We start from the raw sequence: 23143 nt of genomic DNA, 5'->3' as shown, positions 1-23143 counted from the left end.
ACACATTTTATTTTTAACTAAATGGGTACTGGACCCTTAGGCCCTGCTTTATCTAAATGATAACGGACGCATTAATGTAACCTACTGTAATGTTTTAGAGCAGGGGTATAGTTCTCTGTTTTATCACTAAATTACATTTTATATACTTACCTCACCAATGACATTGTTACTAATTCAGTGTTTAGTTTACTAAATTGAACTTGGGCACAGCATATATGTGGACCATGAAATGATGATAATATCAAAACATATTAAGTATTTTCCAAGAGAATCACGACTCTTCAATCAGCCTTCCAATTTCTCAATCCATGAAAGCTTTTCTTTGGATATTTTCAATCTGAATTTTAGTCAGTCTCCACGTACTCAAAAAGTTAATGCATTCACAGTAGAATACGTTTATTCATGAAATCAATAATACAAAGCTACTTTTGCAGATACAAGATATAACACATTCCTTAACAATATTAACTCACTCAGGTGATATTTGACTATCATTACAGCAGGAAAAAAACACCTAGTTCAAAACGTCTCACTGCAAGTTTCAAATTCTCAGTCTCAAATGTGTGAGTTTCCTGTATAAAAAGCTGGTGAAAAATGTTTTACATAACCAAAATCCCAGAAATGCTTAATCAGTCTGAAAAAAAAAAACATTTATATTCCAAGGTATTAAAAATACAGACATCAAAGACAATGTGGGAGTAAACAACACTTCTCTAGGTTTTAAAAACTAATAACAGATCCAAAGTAAACTAGAAGCAAAACTGATAAATTTGAAGACGTTGCCTATAGAAGGTACAACAAATAGTTGGAATGCATATTATTTGCTTAAAAATATTACAGACAGTACATCAATGTCTAAAACAAACCAACAGACATCCAAAAGTGAAATGAGTCCAAAAAAAGAATTAATAATTTTGAACAGATAACCTTAACACAACAACAAAACAATCCTATCAAACAATTATATAAACTATGCACAATAAGAAAAGACCTATAGTTTCCTGGGAGGAGGCAAATAAAGGAAGCACACAACCAACAGTAGTATTGCAAGTGTGTATAAAATCCACATGCAAAACAAAAAAAACCCACAAAAATATAAACAGCACCAGGAAAACCTTTATCAAACGAAAATTAATTTCTTAGCAAGTCCATGTACTGATAATCGTATTCTCATCCCCCAACAACACTACTTTAAAACTAGCCAAAGCTAATGCAAATTCCCTTAAATTACAGAGAAGTCATTTTTGCAGATTCTCAGAGAAAGTGAAATCTACAGGTGTAATGTGAATCACAGAGAGCAGTCGGCATGTGCCTGTTCTCAGTAAATGGACCTCCCAAACTAAATACTGCCTAGTCATTCTATAACTTGCACAAATCACCACTGATCATGTAACAGGTGCTTAACTAAATTAAAAGATCGTCCATACATAGAGCTAATTTCACCAGAGGGACGTCAATGTCATATCCCTCAATATCTGCATTTCTGAGTGGCTGCATCCTCCATATTACAAGTCATTTGTTTAGAATGTTATTGGATTCAATTAGAAACACTATTTTAAACACCTTTATTAAATAATGACTTAAGTCATAGCAAACATATGTTAACAGAAAAGAACAAACCATATAAACATTTTTTTCCATTTACATCACGTAGCTTTTCTTTTTTTCCCCCAACATTACATACTTGCTTAACCCTCTCCAAAACTTCCCAACATTACATACTTGCTTAACCCCCTCCAAAACTTCCTACAATTTCCATTCATTTCTATGTAATCTGCTCCTTCCGTTTTATAATATTCATTACTTTAAATACAGTTGGTTTAGACCTTGATTTTCAGTTTTTAGTAATGGCTTTTTCAGCAGAAAACAAAACTCAATTTAATAAGGCCCTAACATTTTGAAGCAATTCAGATACTGTGTCCCAGCTCAAAAAAATCACATCCTTAGTTACAGCCATTTGCTCACCCAATATTTTTGATGAGTACTCTGGAGGGAATTTCTAAAACCTGACAACTCACTACACTCCCAAAAACATTTACATTTACCTCTTTCTTCCCCATCACACCTCCAATGTTTGCTATCTACCTGAGGAAAAATTCTTTGAAGCCTGCTTGGGGTATAAAAATACCAATGCAAACATTCCCAAGAAAAATACTAAGCCTTCTGGACTTGTTGCATACTTGGTAGCCATACATATGTCCTCCCATTGTTCTTGTGTAAATTACTTTTCCAGTCTCTCTTCCCAGTCTTTTCTAAACTTCTCTGATTGATTCTTATAGCTGATTCTTATAGTTATATATGCAGTATTTTATATACCCTACTAATTATTCCCTTTTTAAAAGCTACTTCTGTTCTAGATTCAACTAAAACCCCCACCAGAGCAGGTCTTTCGCTTAAGATTCCCCTAGCCTTTTCTCTCTGCCTACACTGTGATGTTGCTCCCTGGTAGGGAAGTCACTTTAGCCTGCGGTCCAGACATCTTGGCCTCATCCCACTCTAATACCTTTCCCTCTCTAGTTATTTGCTCTCAGTACCTTGGTTTCTTTGCTAGTTTTCTTCGGTAAACTCCATCCTTCTCTTGATACTGTTTCTGCTTTATATTTTCTACTTAAGTAAGAATGAAAGTTTGCTGGATTAGAGAAATGCAGGACCTTGCAACTAACAGAAGGATCTCAGAAGCCCTTTCAGCCCAAGTCAGCATTCCATGAATAGTCTTTAAATAGAGGTTAGAAGAAGGTACCCTTTTAAATAATGCAAGAAGAGCAAATTTACTTGCGTGCACTACCCTCTATGTAAATTCAAGTACAGCACTGCTGCACTCAGTGCAGTAAATATTAAGCAAGAAAAAAACAAAATAAATAAGCAAAATCTGAAGATCAAGTGTTCTAAGTATCCCAGGGCCTGCAGAATGAGAAGTTATGTACCTACCATAACGTTCCATGTTAGTTGTCTTCTTCTCGCCTTCTTTCTTGCTGGATGGGTTCGGAGCCGTTCCTCGGCTCCGACTCGGCCAATACTAAAGCTCGAGAGCTAATTCCACCGGCTCGAGGCTCCCCTATATCCCACAATGCTAGGCGGTAACTACTCAGATCTCGTTTGAAAGCTACAACCAAGCAGTTCTGGTCTCCATAGTATGGAGAGGAGAGGAAAAAAGAAGCCACCTCTATATAAACCTGTATGTAAGCTACCACAAACATAAAAGGGAGAATAGAGGTGGTAGAACATGTGGGAAGGAAAACCCCAATGGAAGATCCCAAAAATTCCTATCAGTCTGTCCAGGCTAGGGGGAAGGAGGGTGGGACGCAAGAAAGAAGGCGAGAAGAAGACAACTAACATGGAACGTTATGGTAGGTACATAAGTTCTCAATGTTAAGTTGTCAATCTCGCCTTCATTCTTGCTGGATGGGACCGCGTCCCTAGCACCTTACCCCGGGTGGCTTATCAGAACAGACTCTTGAGAACAGTGGAACCAAAGTTGGCACGGTTTCTGGAGGCCATATCCAATTTGTAATGCGAGATAAAAGTATGAGGAGAAGCCCATGTGGCTGCTGCACAAATGGAATCTATTGGTAGCCTGTCCTGAAAAGCTACAGATGTAGCTAATGCCCTAGTTGAATGAGCTCTAGGTCTTGAAGGCAGTTTTTGATGTCTGATTTCATAGATGAAGGTAATTATAGAGGTAAGCCATCTTGAAAGGGACACTTTAGTAACTGGAAGGCCCAATTTCCCTTCCGCATAAGACAGGAAGAGCTGGTCAGATTTCCTGAACTGTTTAGTCCTGTCTAAATAATATCGAAGTTGGCGATGAACATCTAGAAAATGTAACTTTTGTTCCGACCTGTTGGAATAATCAGGGAAGAAGACGGGGAGATCAGTCGTCTGGTTTAGGTTTGCCTCAGAGGAAACCTTAGGCAAGAAGGACGGATTAGTCCGGAGGGACACCCTGTCTTTATGGAAAACTAAGTAAGGAGGACGACTGCAAAGAGCATGAAGTTCAGATACCCTTCTAGCTGATGTTATGGCTACTAGAAAAAGTGTTTTCCATGAGAGCAACTTAAGAGGGCATGAAGCCGCAGGTTTGAAGGGGGGGAGAATCAAGGATGCTAGGACCAAATTCAAGTCCCACTGAGGTGGGGGATCTTTGATTGGGGGCTTGAGCAAAAAGACACCTCTTAGAAAGGCTTTGCAGAGTTTATGGGACATGATACTGGAGTCCGAGACAACTACATGAAAGTTAGATATAGCAGCTAGTTGTACTCTAATGGTAGATGAGGAAGAGCCTAAATGAAAGAGCTCTGCCAGGAAGTCTACGATAGATTGGATAGGTGCAGTGAAGGGGTCTATATTTTTTGATGCTGCCCAGAAGGAAAAACGCTTCCACTTACTATTGTAAATCCTTCTGGTAGAAGACGTGTGAGAGGCTATCAGGATGTTATGGACCGAATGAGAGATTAAGGGAAGCCTGGCTAGGGTAGGAATCGGAGAAACCACGCTGTGAGGTTGAAATTTTGGAGGGACTGGTGCAGCTGGCCCAACTGGTGGGTCAAAAGATCTGGCACTGAGTCCAGATGCCAAGGCTGCTCCAAGAGGTAATGATGGAGGAAAGGAAACCATATCTGTCGAGGCCAGTAAGGGGCAATGAGGATCATGGTGACTCTCGAGGCGATAGCTTTCTGAATTAATTGAGAGATCAGTGGAAAGGAGGGGAAAGCATACAGAAGTCCCCGGGGCCAATCGTGGACTAGAGCGTTTCTGGTGGGTTGGCCTGGTAAAGGGAAGAGGGTGAAGAAGTCGTGACACTTGCTGTATTGGGGAGTAGCAAAAAGATCGCAGCAAGGCCAGCCCCATCTTCGAAAGATTTCTTCCAGCACTGATTTTTTTAGAGACCACTCATGAGGCATGAGAATAACCCTGCTCAACTTGTCCGCAATCACGTTGGACTTCCCGGGAATGTGCGTTGCTATCAGAAAACGCTGAGAGGAAATCGCCCACTGCCAAAGTCTGAGTGCCTCTCGACTTAAGGGGTAGGACTTGGTTCCGCCCTGTTTGTTGATGTACCACACTACGGACATGTTGTCCGTCTGAATTGCAATAGTCCCTGTGGGAAGAGAGTCCTGAAGGGCTTGCAACGCTAAAAGCACTGCTCTCATCTCTAAGACATTTATGTGCAACTGGCACTCGAAAGATTGCCACGTGCCCTGGACTGTCCTGCCCTGATAATGCCCCCCCACCCGATCAGGGAGGCGTCCGTCATCACCATGGCGATTGGGGGGGGAGGGATGAAGGGTCTGCCCTGGAGAACTTGAGGTGATGTGATCCACCAAGACAGGTGATTCTTGCATGATTGGGTTAGCAGGATGATGTGAGACATCGGGAGCTGTTGAAAGGACCATTGAGAAAACAGCATCCACTGGAGGATACGCATGTGAAAACGAGCTAAGGGGAGAAGTGTAATAGTAGCTGCCATGAGTCCTAATACCTTCAAGACTACCCTGGCTTTGATCTCGTTGCATTGAAGTAGAAGGTAAACTTGTTTGCGGATATCTGATACTCTTTTCTCTGTTAGTCTGGTGGAAAGATGAACTGTGTCTAAGGTGGCGCCTATAAAGGTAATAGATTGACAAGGCGACAAGGCAGATTTTTCGAAATTTATTGAAATACCTAGAGCTTGGCAAGTTTGGATGGTGAAGTCTCTGGATAGAAGAAGTTGATGCCTGGTTGTGGCGGTAAGGAGCCAGTCGTCCAAATATGGAAACACCTGGAATCCTTGAACACTCGGGGGGCTGTAGTGAGACCAAAGGGCAGGGCTCTGAACTGGTAGTGACTGGCTCCCAGCCTGAAGTGGAGAAACCTTCTGGAGCGTCTGTGCATTTTGATATGGTAGTACGCATCCTGAAGGTCTATCGAGCACATCCAATTGTCCTGACCCAAGAAGGGTAGAATGGACTGCAGCGTGACCATCCGGAATTTTGTTTTCTTCACATACTTGTTTAGCTTGCTGAGATCCAGTATTGGTCTCCAGTCCCCTGTTTTTTTTGGTACCAAAAGAATTTGGAGTAGATTCGGATCCTTGCTGGGCTGCTGGGACTGGTTGGATAGCTCTTTTGACAGCAGCTTTGATATTTCTAATGCTGCTTGTTCCCTAAGACTGGGTGGAACGTCTGGAAGGGATCCTTTGGGTTGGGATGGGATGTGAATAAAGGGGATTTTGTAACCCTCGGATATGATCGACTGTACCCATTTGTCTTGAGTGAGGGAAAGCCAGGCTTTTGGGTACAGTGATAATCTTCCCCCGACTGCCTCCGAAGGTGGACAGCCGGGCAGCTCCTCAGGGATGCTGAAAGGGTTTATCAGAGAAAGTTTCTCTGTTACCCTGGTTTTGCGGACCACCTCTGCCCCTAGGGCGGCGTCTATTGTTGTTCCCCCCTCTGCCTCTAGAGGGGAAATAACTTTGTGCATCAGATGAGACTCCTTGTGGTTTGCAGAACCACATTCCCCCCCCTCTGACCTTTGGGATAAGGTCTGGAAGGGGTAGAAAAACGGACTCCCACGGCAGAGAGAGTCTTACCTTCCTGCTCGCACCTAGTCAATGTATCCTTCACTTGAGGTCCAAACAACATTGATCCATCAAAGGGGGAATTGGTGAAGGACGCCTTGAAAGCGTCCGCAAAATTGCAAAGCCGCATCCAGGCGTGGCATCGTAAAGCTACACCTGTGCCCGCGGCCCTACTCGCCCCATCAGCCACATATGAGATAAGCCGCATGGAGGAGTTGACAATCTAATTCAGGGTTGCCAACTGGGAGTTCATTTTGTCTTGGAACCCCTCAGCTGTTGGATCCTGCATAGCCTCACCCATATCCTTGAGTAAATCCCTCTGGAGATGGGTGAAGTGACACAAGTAGTTCAGCGACCGCATGGCAAAGGTCGCTGAGGAAAACATCCGCTTACCGTACCTGTCCATGGTCCTAGACTCCTTATTAGGAGGATGGACAGGTACCGAAGGATCGGCTAATTCCTTCTTAGTGGCTGCGGCCACCACCATGGCATCAACAGAGATACCTTTGGATAAGAACTGTTTCTCTTTTGGGGCAGTAATAAATTTTGACGGCCTCCTTGGGGTAGGTTCCACCGAATCAGGGGCCATCCAAGCCTTCCTTGCCACCACTTCCATGAGGGGGTCAAAGGGAGGAGACACCCAGGAGGTGGAAGGGCGAGAGCCAAACGCCTCAAGGTAGACTGACTCGTCCTCTGAAGGGTTAAAGGCGGGCCAGTTCCCCCTCTGTTTAAGGATTTCAAGGATGTCAGCAAAAGAGACATCCTCAGAGGGGGACCGAGGGGAACCTTCAGATTCCTCCAAGTCGGTATCAGAGGTGATAGACTCAGGGGAGTCAATGTGCTTCCTCTTGCACTGTCTCTTCCGAGGGGGTTCTCCTACCGGATCAGGAGAAGCCTCGGAAGAAGGGGATATTCCCAATGGGGAAACCTGAGGAGCTGGCTCTCTACGGTCTGTTACGAGGGGGTGGGTAGAAACCACCGCAGGCACTGAAGAGGGAGGAGCTGACGGAGCCGACTGTGGGGTAGACACGGGGTCTAGCATGCTCCGCATGACCTCGAAGGCGCCCCGATCAGCCAAGGCCAAAGGTCCCCGCTCCGAGGAGACAAGGACCCCCCCCGGCACCAACAGGGACGGCTCCGAGGCCGATGTCAGAGCCAAACTCACCAGTGCAGACGCTCCGAGAGGGAGAACGGGGTCGGACAAGGGTCCGATGCCACTCGCCCCCTCGGAGCCGATGAGGGAAGCTCGGCGTCGAGATCACTCCAAGGAGGAAATCGGAGCAGACGACAGAGCCGAAAGGGAAGGTATTGGCTCCGACGAGCCCCGGCTCCGAACTCAGAGGAGTCAGAGGAGGAATAGAAGCAGGGATGGGAATAGCCGCTGACTGTTGAGTAGGGCTATGCAGCATTTGGGCCAGTGCCTCGGACTTGAGAAGTCTACTCACCACCCTTTGTAAGTCACGGTCGGACAGCCTGGAGGACCGAGAGGAATGGGACCTATGGCTCCGCTCCGACAGAAGAGGGGATCCCGGAGTCGAGTGGATGGAGCCGATGGAAGGGGACCTCGACCTCTTCTTTGAAGGTGGCTCCGATAAGACTATCGGAGCTGACTGAGTCTTAGCAACCTCGGCTCCGGCCAGAGCCAACGTAACGGTTTGAGACTTCGAAACATCGACTCCAGCTGGAGCCGATGTCGAAGCAGCCTTGATGCTCCCAGCAGACGGCTCTGAAGCTGGAGCCGACGGCCTGGAAGTCTTTGAAGGCTTCCCCGACGCAGACTGGGTCGAGGGGCCTTCAGGCTTTAACAAGCCTCGAAGAATAAGTTTATTTTTGCGTTCCTGCAGGACTCTAGGGCTGAATGCATGGCAAACAGCACAGGAGTCCTGCAGGTGCAAAGGTCCCAGGCAACAGACACAAGAAGTGTGACCGTCTGTCAGAGACATTTTCTGACAGCACGAATCACACTTCTTGAAGCCTGAGACCTTGGAGTCTTTAGACATCCTAAAAAAGACTGTATACCAAGGGACACAGACACAACACACAGACACACCCTTTAACCAAAGGAAAAAATCCAGTCACACTAAAATGACAGGGGAAAAAGGGGAGTGGGCCAAAGGCCTAGAAGTTAAAAGGGAATAAAAAGGGGATAAAAAACAAGGGAGACCCGATTTAAACTAAAGGGATACTCTGTATTAAAAACTAAACTAAATAGAAAGGATAGGGGTAGAAAATTGAAGTTTTTGACTAGAAAAACTCACTAACCTGCCAGAGCCGGTAGAAGAAAGCACCTCGCAGCTAAGCGGCAAACGAGATCTGAGTAGTTACCTCCTAGCATTGTGGGATATAGGGGAGCCTCGAGCCAGTGGAATTAGCTCTCGAGCTTTAGTATTGGCCGAGTCGGAGCCGAGGATCGGCTCCGAACCCATCCAGCAAGAATGAAGGCGAGATTGACAACTTAACATCTTAGATTAACTCTCACTTAGATCAACTCCTACTTAGTCAAAAATGGTCTCTATACCCAAACAAATTTACTCAAAGAAGAAAATAAAATGAATATTTGCTCAAAGCAGAAAATATAAAGCAGAAACAGTAACACCCTTATAAAATTGAGTAATGATGGTGGGATTTGCAATCCAGGTAAGAGCAGACCTGCATGATGGTTACCTACAAATAAAGGACTGTAGCGCTAAGATCTTCTTCCTGGAGATACAGAACTCATTTAAAGATTTGCTTCACCAGCCAGTGCTGTACCCTGTCATCCCCAAGGTCACAATGGGAAGAAATGCTGGAGGCATACACAATGACCATGGAGTAACTGAGATCCACATCACACAGGTTTCCAAGCTAAGTCAGAATAACACAAATGGGGTGTCTTGCGATACTTCCCTGCCTCCTCCATTTGGTAGAGTAACAGTAGAAGGCTTTATGGCAGGTTCATTCACCTTTAAAATCCTGCTAGAATGTGTGTGGAAATAAGAGACACCCTGAAATTAAGTTGGTTGCTATCCAACCAAGGAGGACATATCTGGCTTGTACAAAGAGATACTGCTGCCTGTCAAAGACCTGAAAGTCTGAAACAAAACCTCTCTCATATACATGGGACAAGAATGAGCTTTGGCCAAGCTTTTCTACCTTAGTGCTTAAACACATAAGACAGAGGCAATGTTGGGAAGTAGTACAGGAATCTCTTACTTCAAAAAGGGAGGATGCACCCACCAGTAGCTTACAACTGCCCTGCTAAACCAAGCAATTGAGGGGGGAGACTGCATTCTCCCTTGTGGTAAAAACAGGTCAATCACTGGGGTGTCCTACTCCTGAAAGACTGGGAGTAGACAATAAAAGACTAGAAGAAAGGCTCAGAGACTCTCCCAGCACATCTGCCTCTCTTGGGATGTGAATGGCTGAAGGGGTGATGGCCTCAACAGGCAGTACCAGAAATGCGTCATCTCTCTGTACACATGGTATAAACATGTGACACCCCACTTGTTTATGTGCCATAGAATGGACTGATTGCTGAACCAGATTAGGAAGGGCTCTGGTCTCATTTCCACCTGTGGATTTTTCATGCCAGGAAATACTGTGGGTAGTTCTAGCTGGTTTATGTGCAGTCTGCTCTCATGAGGGGTGGGTAGCAACACATTCCCTCACTGTTGGCAAAGCATACACTGTCAAGACCTGTAATTGATTTAGCTGCAGGAAGGGAAGTCCTATACTGACCTTGTTGGACTCTGTCCAGCACTCCAGGGCAAGGCAGCAGGGTTTGGATTCAAGAAACAAAATTTGTGTCAATAAAATTGCTAGGTTTCACAGTAGACTAAAGGGAGCATTTGAGTTATATGTTTGAATGGATTAAGAATAAGCACTAATTAGTAGTCAAAGAAAGTCCTGCTTGAATATCACTTGGTAATCCTCTGATGAGTTTACACTTTAAACTTGGGTGATTTTTGTTTTATTATAGTTGGTATGTACTGAAAAGAGATGATATTAATAGCTTTTGTATTTAACCCTTCCTATTTATATTTCCTTTACTTAGACAAACATTTTTTAACAACTGTAAGCTCACAGTCTTTTGTCATGACATTACACTTTCTTTTGTGTCTCAAATGCTGCATACATATTGTTTTGCTAATAGTCTGGTTCGTGCATGAACAGTTTTTGGACCAGCCAACCTACCCAACTTTCAAGCAAGCACATAAAAGGCATAAATAAAGACAGATTAGCAAAAAAAATGAAGAGATATTCCCTTTTGCTGCGGTGAACTGTCCAATAAATAATCCATAAACCAAAAGACAGCTGGTTCACCCAGGCTAACACTGTGCTGAAAAGCAAATAAACTGTCTGTGCAATCCAGTAATAAAAATTCTGTTAAAATCCAGAATTTAATGAAAAGAATGAAATAAAACAAAATAAGAACAAAAATAATAAAAATTAAGTCCCTTGTCCAACGATAAGCGCTTTCGAATAGTTCTTCTTCAGATCAATGATTATCATTAAACCAGAAAGTTGTAGGAATAGCCACAACCAAACACTCTGCTGAGTCCTCACCAAGATGTCAAGAATGTGACCTCCTGGACTCCCCAGCCTAATGCAGCCACTGAAGCATCCAAGACTAAAATTCTACCAGAGAGTAATTCACTGGAGAAATCAGCAGACAGTAAACACAGATCGAATGACAATGTGCTGTATTAAAAATGTAAAACCGTAGAACCTCCTACACAGATTCTTGGCACTAATCTGATGTGCCAGAAGGTGCCCAACATGTCTAATAGCACCATCTAGGTGCCTTTCGCAGAAGAGTACTAGAGGTCACAGATATTTCATTGTTCTTACTCTTCCCAGAGATGAAAAAACTTTTGGTTCTTGAAGCCCACCTCGCAAGACAAAAAGACTCCAGAATTAGTGGGAAGTGAACATGAGTTCAATGAAATCAATAATGACTAAGATGGGACTGAAGTAAAAGTCTGTGGATGTACCAAGAGCAGTGTGAAGATGGCAAGACTGTAGTATCTTCAGTGGAAGGGCATAATGGTTTTAAGACCTGGTTATCCATGACCACATCCAGAACCCAGTGGTCCCTTCTGATGGCTTTCAAAACCAGGATAAATCCACTCCACCCCACAAGTTACAGTTCAGGACTGTAGTCAATACTATGACTGCCATGTTGGCAGTATCATCCCTTAAGTAAACTTAGTTGGCACACTCACAGGCCACAACTCTTTCAGATGCTTGGGAGTTCCTTTATGTCTGCAAAAAAGAATATAATGGCTGGGATACATCATAGGAAGCCTTCTACAGTAGTAAGGTGCTGCTTCCTTCTTTGAAGAGTCTCAACCAAATCTTGGGGTGCCTGGTCAAGGAGGACCTCTGCCCAAAAGAAAGAATACAGGCAAACCAGCTTAGCCCTTAAAGTTGAAGAGACTGAGCTATGCCATCCTGTGCATGCTCATACCTCAGGCTGCTGTCCTAGCCATATTGTCAGCATTGTTAAAAATGCTGCAATCCAAAGGAAATACCACTGTAGAGGCTGTGGTTAAATCTTGTAACCAGCTCCTCCTAGACACCAATTATTCACTGGAAAACAATGGAATCTAAATGGTAACAATTTGTAATTCAACAAGAGTCCCAGAATAATAAGAGTAACTGCACAAAAATGCAGAATTACACACACTTTTTGCTTGATTGCTGTGTAATCTTAGACCTAGTATATTTCAGTAGCAAAGAAAAGCAACTGTTGACATTTGCTACTGTTTCCATAGTTTCTTTTATTATTATTATTATTTTTTTAATTATGGAACTTAGAATTATGAGTCTCTGATTTGCAAGAACCAATCTGGGCAGGTCAGAGACTTAATATCCCTTAGCAGATTGCAAATTTACAAGGTATTGTTGTCTCTGGGATCAATGCTGGGCAGAACAGATGACATCAGAGTCAGTTCTAGGATACTTGAAGAGAATATTGCATCACTTATCTGAGAACATGTCCTGAGAGTGGCATCCAGATGCTTTCAGGCTACAAAGACAGCATTCCTGAGCATAGGCTCCATGGGTGGGATGACCTAAGGGTCCTCCTGCTTCTTTCTAAGCTAATAATTATATGGAGTAGGTAAAGGGGCCAAAGGTCAGAACGTACAGGATGTCGTCATTCTATAAGTCTTTCTAAAAGAACAGTAATCAAAGGGATGCTGTACAGAGGAGAACTTTCATTGTTTTTGACCAATCTCAGAAATAAAGAAAGTAAACAATATAATAGGTGAATGAATATGACAGGTCTGTACATGGGCTGGTACTGACAATTTATGTCCTCTACAGCTGTCCTCCAGGAAAATCCCATATCTTGTCAAATTGTCTGATATTTGTCTGATATCTAGGGCATGACCTGTAACCCAAGTGGAGAAGGCACTTAGTGGACCCTCCTCATCCAGAGGCAGCAAAACCTGCTGAACAGGGGAGGGAGGCCTGGGGAGAACAGTAATTCATCCCAAATTCAACCACTAAGGACTGGCTAGGAGACTTGTGGTACCAATTCCTGTGTTAGTATCTCCTACTTCATCTGGTGCAGGGTGGTGCTGAGACCCCAGGACATTCCCCCCAACCCCATTCAATGCTGCGAGTACATTTGTTGTTGGTCCCTCTGATGCAAGCTTCAGTCCTTCTAGTAAATGGGAACCAGCAACATGAAGGACCCATGAGGCTGCCTTAGAGATGGGCTCACTGCCAGGAAAGTGTGAAGTATGTCTGCCCTCCACCTCATTTTCATTCTCACTGTACACCAGTGCTAACCTGGGATCACAAGAGGGACACTCCTTTTGATCACTGCATTGTGTGCTCTCTAATGCCATCTTTCAAGATGTGAGGTAGGCTTGAAGCTTATCCCTCCTGGATCTTCAGGGGTCTGGACTGAAATATTGACACTTGTGCCAGAGCTTCAAATTTTGCTCTTCCCCTGAGTAATAGGGACAATGACGTATGTTCTGACTCATGATCTGGTAGCCACAAGACCACTTTAAAAACATCTATTTTCTACTCATCAAATGAGTAGTAGAAAAGATCAGTCAGGTGCAGGGGCTAGGTGTAATCTCCTAAACTAGTGCATGACCTCTCACAGCATCTTTTGGCAGTAGACACGCCTTCAGCTGTAAGGACTAAAAAGAAAAGTAGCCAAGCTGAATATAGGAGGGAATATCCCACTCATACATCCACAAAGGAGGATTCCTGATATCAGGGCACCACTGTTTCAAGGAATATACACTTAAATCAGTAGCTCCATCTTTTTAGTTATTTTTCATAGATCAATAACTGTGGTATTGAGCATGAAGCTGTTTGTAATTATGACTCAAAGATCCCTTTATTTGATGCAGTATCTGGAAATGATTTACAGTTATAAAAGCAGTGCTTTCTTCCAAGATGTACATATTTACACAGATTAAAATTAAGACTTGTTACTAACATTCTAAAATGCTGGTCAAGATCAGACTGCAGTAGCTGTACTGAACGGAGATTACAGATTATACCTCCCAGTGTGCAGTCATCTGCATTTTTTGATCTAAATAAATCTCAACATTTGCAACAAAGAAGCTGGACAATAATTAACTGCAGACTGAACTCTTGAGGAACTAAATTCTGGGACAACCATCAAAAATATAACATTTAAAATGCAACTTGACAAGTAGACTCCATTAGCTGAACACAAGGCAAAATATGTTTAAAAGGAAGCAATAACTTTACCTGCAGAATATGAAGTCCTTTTAAGGAACTAACTGCTAACTCAGAGAGTCCATCGTAGGTAAGATCAACATATACCATGGACAGCAGTGGGCTCAAAAAGCTCCTCTTCCACAACAAGCAGAATTCTCCAGCTGCTTGAACTGCCGGATCACAGCTTATTGTATCTGGGTCAGCACTTCCATTTCTAATGTACTTGTAGCACAACAACTCCTGCAATACAACAGATGGGATATAAGCATCTCTGCTATCAGTTTCCTTACTTCAGGGCTAGACATATCAGTTCTGTTTCTCTCTCCTTATATATGCCCCCATGCAAAAAATGTACAGACTGTTAAGAGGACCATGGGGAAATAGAAAGTACGTTTTCACCACTCTACATCTGCTCATTTATACCTGGGCATCAATAACTTCTGCCTTGAAAAATGAAGAATTAATGTATTTATAGTAGTTTGTGGAGTTTTCCAGACAGCACTCCTAATTCCTCAAACACACACAAAAATCAAATAATCTGGTATTCAGTTTGTAACTTACCCATCAAGAACATCCTGACATTCATTGCTTTCAAATCTGCTGTTCTGCAAGGCAAAGTGCATAACAGCAGACTTTTAGAACACCTTTATAGCAAGTTCTTAATAAAGGACTAGCACTGCAACTGACACACCTCCCTCCCTACAGTTATTCAGCAGGGACTTTCCACAACCCCTGTAACTAGTGTTAACATCAGTATAAATGGGGAGCTCCTTAACCTTCTCTTCAGTTCATCTTCTACAAGAAAAAAAAAACATGGCATGTAAAACCTATCAAGATCATCAGTGAATGTCCCTTTTCCAGGCAGCATCCTAACAGTAGGCTCACAATATCTACTTTTTATTTTATAAGGCGGTACAAAGCATAACATGAACTATTTTCTGATCGCTGTCCCAAAAATGAAGTATTATAGAAAGTATCCACAGTACCTGTAGTATCTTACTTCAAGATGTTTTTGCATCAGACTGCATACATAGGACAAAGTCCTTAGCAATGGGAAAGAACCCATAACATGGACATAGGCAAACACGTACTAAACACAACATCTTTCAGTTGTGAAATTATCTGCTGGAGGACTACACTGATAAAGGCCATCCTGATTTAGAGGGCTTGCTAAACTTGTATCAGCTGGTAAACAATTCAAGAAAAATTCAAAGAATCAGATTTTATACAGGCTTTTTATCTTAACTAAAATTAATGTTCACTGAAAAGTACAAAAATAAACTATCTGTGGGGAAACATAACCCCTCATACTCCCAAGCAGGGGAAATGTGCTCCACACCCCTCAAATACTTATTAAATGTGAAATCAGTTACTTCAGAGAAAACACAATATCCCCACTGCAGCAATTCTCACATAGTTCAAATTTGAAAGTATGCCTGGGAAAACATGACCCTGACCAACAGTGTAACAACTCGGGTAACTTACTGAATGGAGAACTAAGTGGCTGTCATGTGGATTGTCAGTCAAGTTTTCAGTGTGAAAGAAAATGCATAAAAGTAGCAACTACTCATGTGGAATGTCCTTATGAGAGATCTGCAAAGGTTTCCAAACCTTCTGATAGCAGGAGACAATGCAATGGATGAGCCATTAGGAAATGCTCTACTTTGTCAAGTGCCTACCATTTCTACCTTTGATGAAGAACATATGAGAGTCCTTTCTGAATGACAGGTTACTCTGCATGTAAATGTGCAGCTGCCTATATACTCATATGTCTAATATATTACATCATAGTTTAAATGGCCATTTGTGTGGAGTACAACATTTGGACAGATTCAAGCAGTATCCTAAAAAACATTGCAAAAGGGGTGTGTAAGTAGCCTAAAAGTAGGAGGATAACTGTAGGGCACAATGTTCAAGCAGAAATCTAGCTAAAGCTGAGGTATACAATGGTGAAGAGGTGCCCCCTTCACTACCACATGCCACAGACACTTGAGTAAGTCATGTCCATCGATGCCTGGCAGAATGGTCAGCCACTGCACCGACCAAGAGCTTAGTAGCCTTCTATTAACAAAAAAAAGTAAACTATAAAGAAAGGGTCTATTTGGTAACTGCAAATCAATCTGTAACATAAATAAATTTTAAAAAGTACCGGGTTAATCCTGTTATGTTTGTGGGGAAGCAAAATGTTAAAGTACAGCTGTATAAGTAAACTTACTATAACAGTAGATGTTTGAATGATCACTGCTACAATATCCTTAGCTATATGGGTTGTATCCTGCTAATTATATATTAGACAGTTTCCAAACCTTTAAGGGTACCTTCCATGTACTCAATCCTTTAATCAGCTCAAGTTGAGCTGAAGAAAAAAAAGAATTATTTGTACGCCAAACTTTTCATTGCTTTCATACCAAGTGAGAGAGGGAGGCTAGACCCCTGAAAAGGTTAATGCCAGGAAAGGAAAAACAGAATTCTTTATCCTGGCCACAAAAACATAGAAAAATAAAAGGTATGGAGGGAGGGAGTGGCTAGTGAGAATGATGGTCATTCAAACATCTACTGTTATGTTAAGCTTGCTGACACAGCTGTCATATTGATCACTGCTACAGTAGCCTTGGCTATATGTGTAGAGTAATCATGGATTACACTGACTGGGAAAAAGGTGGTTGAGGGTTCAGGAACCCCCCTTGATTGTTTCTAGCAAAGCCTGTCCTAGATCCAGAGAAGGAATTTATTTTTTAGCGCTTTGTAAAGGTATGTATGGATAACTAAGTTGCTGCTCCTAGAATCCAATCCTTTCCAAAAAGCCGAAGCCAAGGTCAGGGTAGAATGAACTTTGACCATCTGGAATCGTCTTCTTGTGTGGGCATAACAAAAGGTAATAGCATGAAGCTACCATTTGGAAATAGTCTGATTTGACAAAGGTTATCTTTCATGTTACCTTCACAAGAAATAAACACTAATCAGTTCCTAAAAGATTTACTTTTCTTAAGATAACATCGGAGTTGCCTATGGACTTCCAAGGTATGCAGTATACTTTCTCAATCATATTTTATTTCTGTAAAGAAGACAGGGAGATGGATCATTTGGCTCAAAGTAAACTCTGATACTACTTTAGGCATAAATGAAGGATTAGATCCTATGGCAACCCTACCTTTGCGGAAAATGAGAACACTGACCCATCATAAGAGCTTGCAACTCAGATACTCTAGTTGCAGAAGTCAGAGTAATCAGCAACAATGAACCTCAAGTCAGCCTGATTGAGCTGGTTCAAATGGAGCAAGAGTTACATTTTCCAAAACAAAACTAAGATCCCAAGAAGAAGCCATCTATTTTCTAGAAGGGTTGGTATGCAACACCCTTTTCAAATAAATGTTCACATGAGATTGCATTGAAACAGGTGGGATCCATGGGCAGGCATGCTGAAACAGGCAACAGATCGACCTTGATGGAAGAGTAATATAGGCCAGAGGATAGTAACTCGCACAAATAATGAAACGCTAGCCTTTAAAGGGTAGCCTTTAAAGGGTCCTAGATCTTGCCTTGGCAGCTAGAAAATCTCTTCCATTTATTAACATATGATTTTCTGGTAGCAGGTTTCCTTGCCACCTTTAATATGTGCTGCAAGTCCGCAGAAAATAGGTACCTAAAATGATCTTTGGAGAGTCTTTCTAAATCTTTAGAATGTCCTTGGAAAATAATGGAAAGGGTGAAAAAGTATACAGGAGCATTCCTGTCTGAGAGAATGAAAATACATCTGTTTTCAGGCCTTCTTGCATGGAGTCCTAGAGCAGAATTTTGCCAACTGATTGTTGTGACCAGAGGCAAAAAGATCTACTGCAGAAAGTTCCCCCCAGCTGGATCAATTCCTGGGTGGCCCCCTAACCTAGTTTCTATTTGTGACAGTCTGTCTTGGTCCTGCTGTGCTTGTCTGCCAGCCCTGGAAAAAAAAAAAAAAAAAAAAGACGCCGCTCTGTATCTCAGCGGCAAATTAGGCTCAGCAAGGAAATGTGCACGGTTTGTCCTAGTCTACGTCTAAATTAAGAGAAACAACTAAATCAGGGAAGACTGCTAACAGTAAGCTAATTTGTAGTAGAGAGACTATTCTGGAAATTCAATCCTCAGGCTTGCTGCGTAACAGGCATGATGAGCTGCTGTTTGTGGGGCCTGTGAGGCCTACAGCACTTCGTGTTACAAGAGCTGGGAAACTTGCTCAAACATGGACCAAAATGCCTGGTATGTACAGAATCAACATTACTGGATCATGGTAAGAGAAGGAAATGCAAGAGGTGTGAGAGAACGCGCAAAAGAGGATCTAGAGCTGGAATCACTGCAAGGCTAAAAACAAATCTCTACAGGCCTACAACTCCCATCCATTCTGCTGGCAAATGTTCGATCACTGGAAAGCAATATGGACTATATAAGGCTGGAATTATCTACTCAGAACAAGGTGAGGAAATGCTGTGTGCTTATTTTTACTGAAACTTGGCTAAACTCTAAGATTAATGACAGTGCAGTCCATGTGGAGGGGCTATCACTTTTTAGAGCAGACAGAATACATTCTCAAAGTGGCAAGTCCAGAGGGGGAGGGGTCTGCATATACATCAATAATAACTGGTGTAGCACTTGTGAGATAGTATCCTCACACTGCTCAAATAATCTAGAGTTTTTGTCACTGAAATACAAACCCTTTTATTTAACCAGGGAATTTAACAGCATCTGCACCACAGCTGTCTACAGTCCTCCCAGTGCTAATCCAAATGAGGCAATGACCACATTATACCAGGCTATAAATGTACTACAAAACAGGAATCCAGACTGTGTTCATATAGTGGCAGATGACTTTAATCAGGCCAACTTGAAAACAGGTCTGCCTCACTATTTCCAATATGTGGACTTTGCAACAAGGGGTGAGAACACAATGGACAATGTATACAGCAATGTTAAGCTGGCATTTAAGCCTGGGAAACTCTGACCATCTCTCCATATTGTTACTACCAGCATATAAACCATTGCTAACTAGAGGGAGACCAACAGTTAAACAAATAAGAGTATGGTCAGAGGGTGCAGTCTCAGCACTCCAGGACTGTTTTGAGAGCACAGACTGGAGCATACTCAAGGAGGTACTGTTTTGAGAGCACAGACTGGAGCATATTCAAGGAGGCGGCTACTGTGAACCAGTGTATCAACCTGGAGGAATACACTGAGGCAGTGATGGGCTACATCTCGAAATGTATGGATGATATGGCAGTCACCAAAACCATCATTGCACGAGCCAACCAGAAACCATGGCTGACGAGAGAGATGTACGAACTACTGAAAGCAAGGAATGCAGCCTTCAGGTCTACCGACTGGGAAGCCCTCAGAACAGCCAGAGCAAATCTGAACAAGGGAGTGAGGGGAAGTAAAACTTCCAACTTTATGGCAGAAAGATCCAGAGCTACTTCTCTGACTAAAAAGACCCCAGGTGCCTATAGCAGGGTATCCAGTCCATAACTGACTACAGACCCCTATCTTCACAATATGAGGACAACAAGGAATTCCTAAATAAGCTGAATGAATAAGGAAGGGAACAGAATAGCAGCAAAGAAAACGGCCATCGGCCATACCGAGAAGATGCTCACCCTCAACCCAGCTGATGTCCAGAGGGCACTGCACAGTTTTAACCCAAGACAAGCAGCTGGGCCTGACAACATCCTAGGGCATGTGCTCAGCGACTGCGCAGTGCAACTAACAAATGTCCTCACGGATATCTTCAATAGCTCTCTGAGTGAGCAAACAATTCTGAAATGCTTCTAGGATGCAACAATCAATCCATTACCAAAGAAGTCTCCACCATCTTGCCTAAATGACTAGTGCCTTGTAGCCCTCACCTTAACCATGATGAAGTGTTTTGAAAGGCTGGTCAAGGATGGCATAACATCTGGACTACCTGCTAATCTTGACCCTCTGCAGTTTGTTGAGCAAACAACTCTACGACAGATGCCGCTCTCTAGCACTCCATCTATTGCTGGAACACCTTGAGAATAAAAACACATACATGACGGTACTATTCATTGACTTCAGCTCTGCCTTTAACATGGTCATCCCTCTTCATCTGGTAAAGAAGCTATTCCAACTAGGCGTCAACACTCCACTTTGTAGCTGGATTCTTGACTTTCTCACAGACAGACCTCGGAAAGAGTGCATAGGAAATAACTCCTCAGACAGCATCACTCAACACTGGAGTTCCACAAGGATGTGTACTAAGTCCCTTGCTGTTCACCCTGTTAACACAAGACTGTACAGCCAGGTACAATATAAATCACATCAAGTTTGCTGATGAACATCAGTAATGACGAAACAGCATATAGAGATGACGTGGGAAAAATGATTACCTGGTGTGGAAGTAAGTTAGCACTAAATGTGAACAAGACAAAAGAGAACTGTGGACTACAGAAAAAATCGCAAGGAACATTTTCCCCTCACCATCAATGGGGAAACAGTGGAAATAGTGAGAAGCATGAAGTTTCTGGGAGTGCACATCGATGAGGACTTGTCTTGGAACACAAATACAAATGCCATAGTCAGGAAAGCACACCAGAGATTGCACTTTTTAAGAAGGCTGAGGAGAGCAAATCTCCCATCAACAGTTCTCACTACTTTCTACAAAGGTACGATAGCATCCTGATGAACAACCTCATAGTACGGTATGGAAGCTGCTCTACCTCTGAGCGCAAATCCCTCCAGAGAGTGGTGAAGACAGCCGAGAGGATCGTTAAGACCACCTTACCACCTATCCACGACTTGTACTTATTCAGATGTCTCAGCAGGGCCAGAGGAATAATTGAAGACTGCATTCATCCTGCTTACATCCTGCATCTATCATCCGGAAAGTGCTTCCGAAGCATATGTTGCAGAACTACGAGATTCAGGAACCGCTTCTTCCCTAATGTCATCGGGCTGATGAACTTTAGCAGCCACTACACTCCATGATGTCCAACTGGGTCAGTAGAAACTCAAATTGTGCATTAACCTGGTTACCAGTCTCATCTAATACTTAGTGCAATATTCACCATAACTGTAATTTATAGGACATCTAGGGCAGCAGCAATTCAGTAAAATATCTCTTCTTTCAGTGCAATACATGTTGCGAATTGTAAATTAACCATTGCAATACTCTAAGGCCCATAGTGCAATACTCAAATGTCTCTTTCTGTGCAAGGATCAATGCAATGTCATAATCAAGTACCTGTGCAATACTAAAGTCTCATGCTAGTAAGTGTTCAGTTCGAAAAAGTGTTAAAATGTGTTTCTAATTATGTGCAATATTAGTCCGTCTACCTTAGTCCATGATGTAATAGCTAGGTGTTATGTGTAAATGTCTGTGAAAATAGTCTATATGTTGTCTGCACATCGAGTCTGGAGAATCAGAATTTCATTCAGTTTTTGCACTTGTGTAATTTCTGAATGACAATAAAGTTTACTTTGACTTAGATGGAATGTGGGATGCCTGCAAAGTAAGACTGTACTAAAAAAACTACATCCCACACTACCATGGCTACTCTCCACAAAGGGTAAGATCTGGTTCTCCCCTATATGTTTATGTACCACGTCACTTTGGCGTTGTCTGTAAACACTTTTAATGGTTCGGGGAACTGTAAAGTGATTGCCAGTGATAATGAGTGCTAACACTGCTTTTACATCTATGAGCTTTGGTCTGTCTTTTCTGTTTTATTTATCTGACATCTGTCTACTAGGAAAGTCCAACTGGTCAAAAGCCCAAGGACAAAAGCTCCAAAGACATTATACAGATTAATATAAAAAATATGCATAATATTGTAAAAAAGGACAATGAGTTCTACAGTGGAGAAAAATGGGATAATTGCATACTGACAAGTTATAAAAATATAATAAAAAATTGTACAGCAGTAAGAAACAAAAACAAATTTAAAAAAAACTCAAAAGTAAAGATTTTTTGAGATTTTTGTTCAGAGGACCCGCACTTCTAATTCGACAGACACTGCTTCCCAAGCAACGTCTGAGGTGTCTGTTGTTACAGACTGTACTGGAGATGGGAGGAAAAATGAGAGACCTGGATTCAGATACAGTTGTTCTCTTCACTAAAGAATCTCCTTTCTCACAAACCCCAAAACTGAAATCTGGACCGTCACTTGACTTTGATAATGGGACCATACTAATTTTAGGTACCACTGAATTTTTCTCATGTGGTGTCTCGCTAGAAGAATCATGGGGCTCATGGATGTCGTGAATCCTTGTATCCTGTGAAATTATGTTGCTGTGGTCTTGGTTTGAGTGGAAAAACTCAGGCACAGAGGTAAATAAAAATATACTTTTTCCTGTGGAAGATATCTTGGAAAACAATCCTGGGAGAATGAGCTAAACAAGACTTTGGATGTTCTCCTAGAACCCCAGTCTGTGTAAGAGATATTTCATCCAAGTGAGAGATTCCTGACGCTTTGAAAAATACTTTGCAAAAATAAGCAAATCATCTAAACAAGAAAAAATGTGAATGTGTTGCAGTCTGCAGTAGGCTATCACTGGAGACAGATATACTGTTAACACCCTTGGAGCAGTTGGTACCTCAAAGAGTAATGTGGAGAAGTGAAAGTGAGATCTAGACACAGAAAACCTTAAGAAATATAGGACAGGAGGAGCATAAGGAATGTGATAAGTAGCTTTTGAATCTAAGGTCACCAGAAAACTTAAATGGGGAATAAAAGATAAAAGGTTGTGAAGACAGAACATTTTCAACTTGGCACAATAACTGGTTTAAAGAAGGAAAGATCTAGAACTGATCTCCATGAATCTTTCTTTGCCATGAGAAACATTCTTGAATAAACCCCTTCTCCTCCCTGAGGAGGAGGGACCACTTCTGTCACCCCCTGAGTCAGC

The 23143-nt window shown here is 42.4% G+C and overlaps 1 protein-coding gene across 1 annotated transcript in view; it reads right to left on the bottom strand.

Moving 5' to 3' along the window:
* The window catches only part of KPTN (kaptin, actin binding protein), a 1335927-nt gene that overhangs the window by 43818 nt on the left and 1268966 nt on the right, over window positions 1–23143 (bottom strand). Inside the window, exon 9 of the mRNA XM_044079008.1 lies at window positions 14282–14491. Within this exon, the coding sequence (XP_043934943.1) occupies window positions 14282–14491 (210 nt within the window). The remainder of the gene's footprint in view (window positions 1–14281; window positions 14492–23143) is intronic.

Source organism: Protopterus annectens, chromosome 1.part0, assembly GCF_019279795.1.
Source record: "Protopterus annectens isolate FY-2018-M chromosome 1.part0, PAN1.0, whole genome shotgun sequence".
Lineage (NCBI taxonomy): Eukaryota > Metazoa > Chordata > Ceratodontiformes > Protopteridae > Protopterus > Protopterus annectens.
Note: the sequence above shows the minus strand (reverse complement) of the source record. Positions and strands in the feature narration are given on the sequence as shown.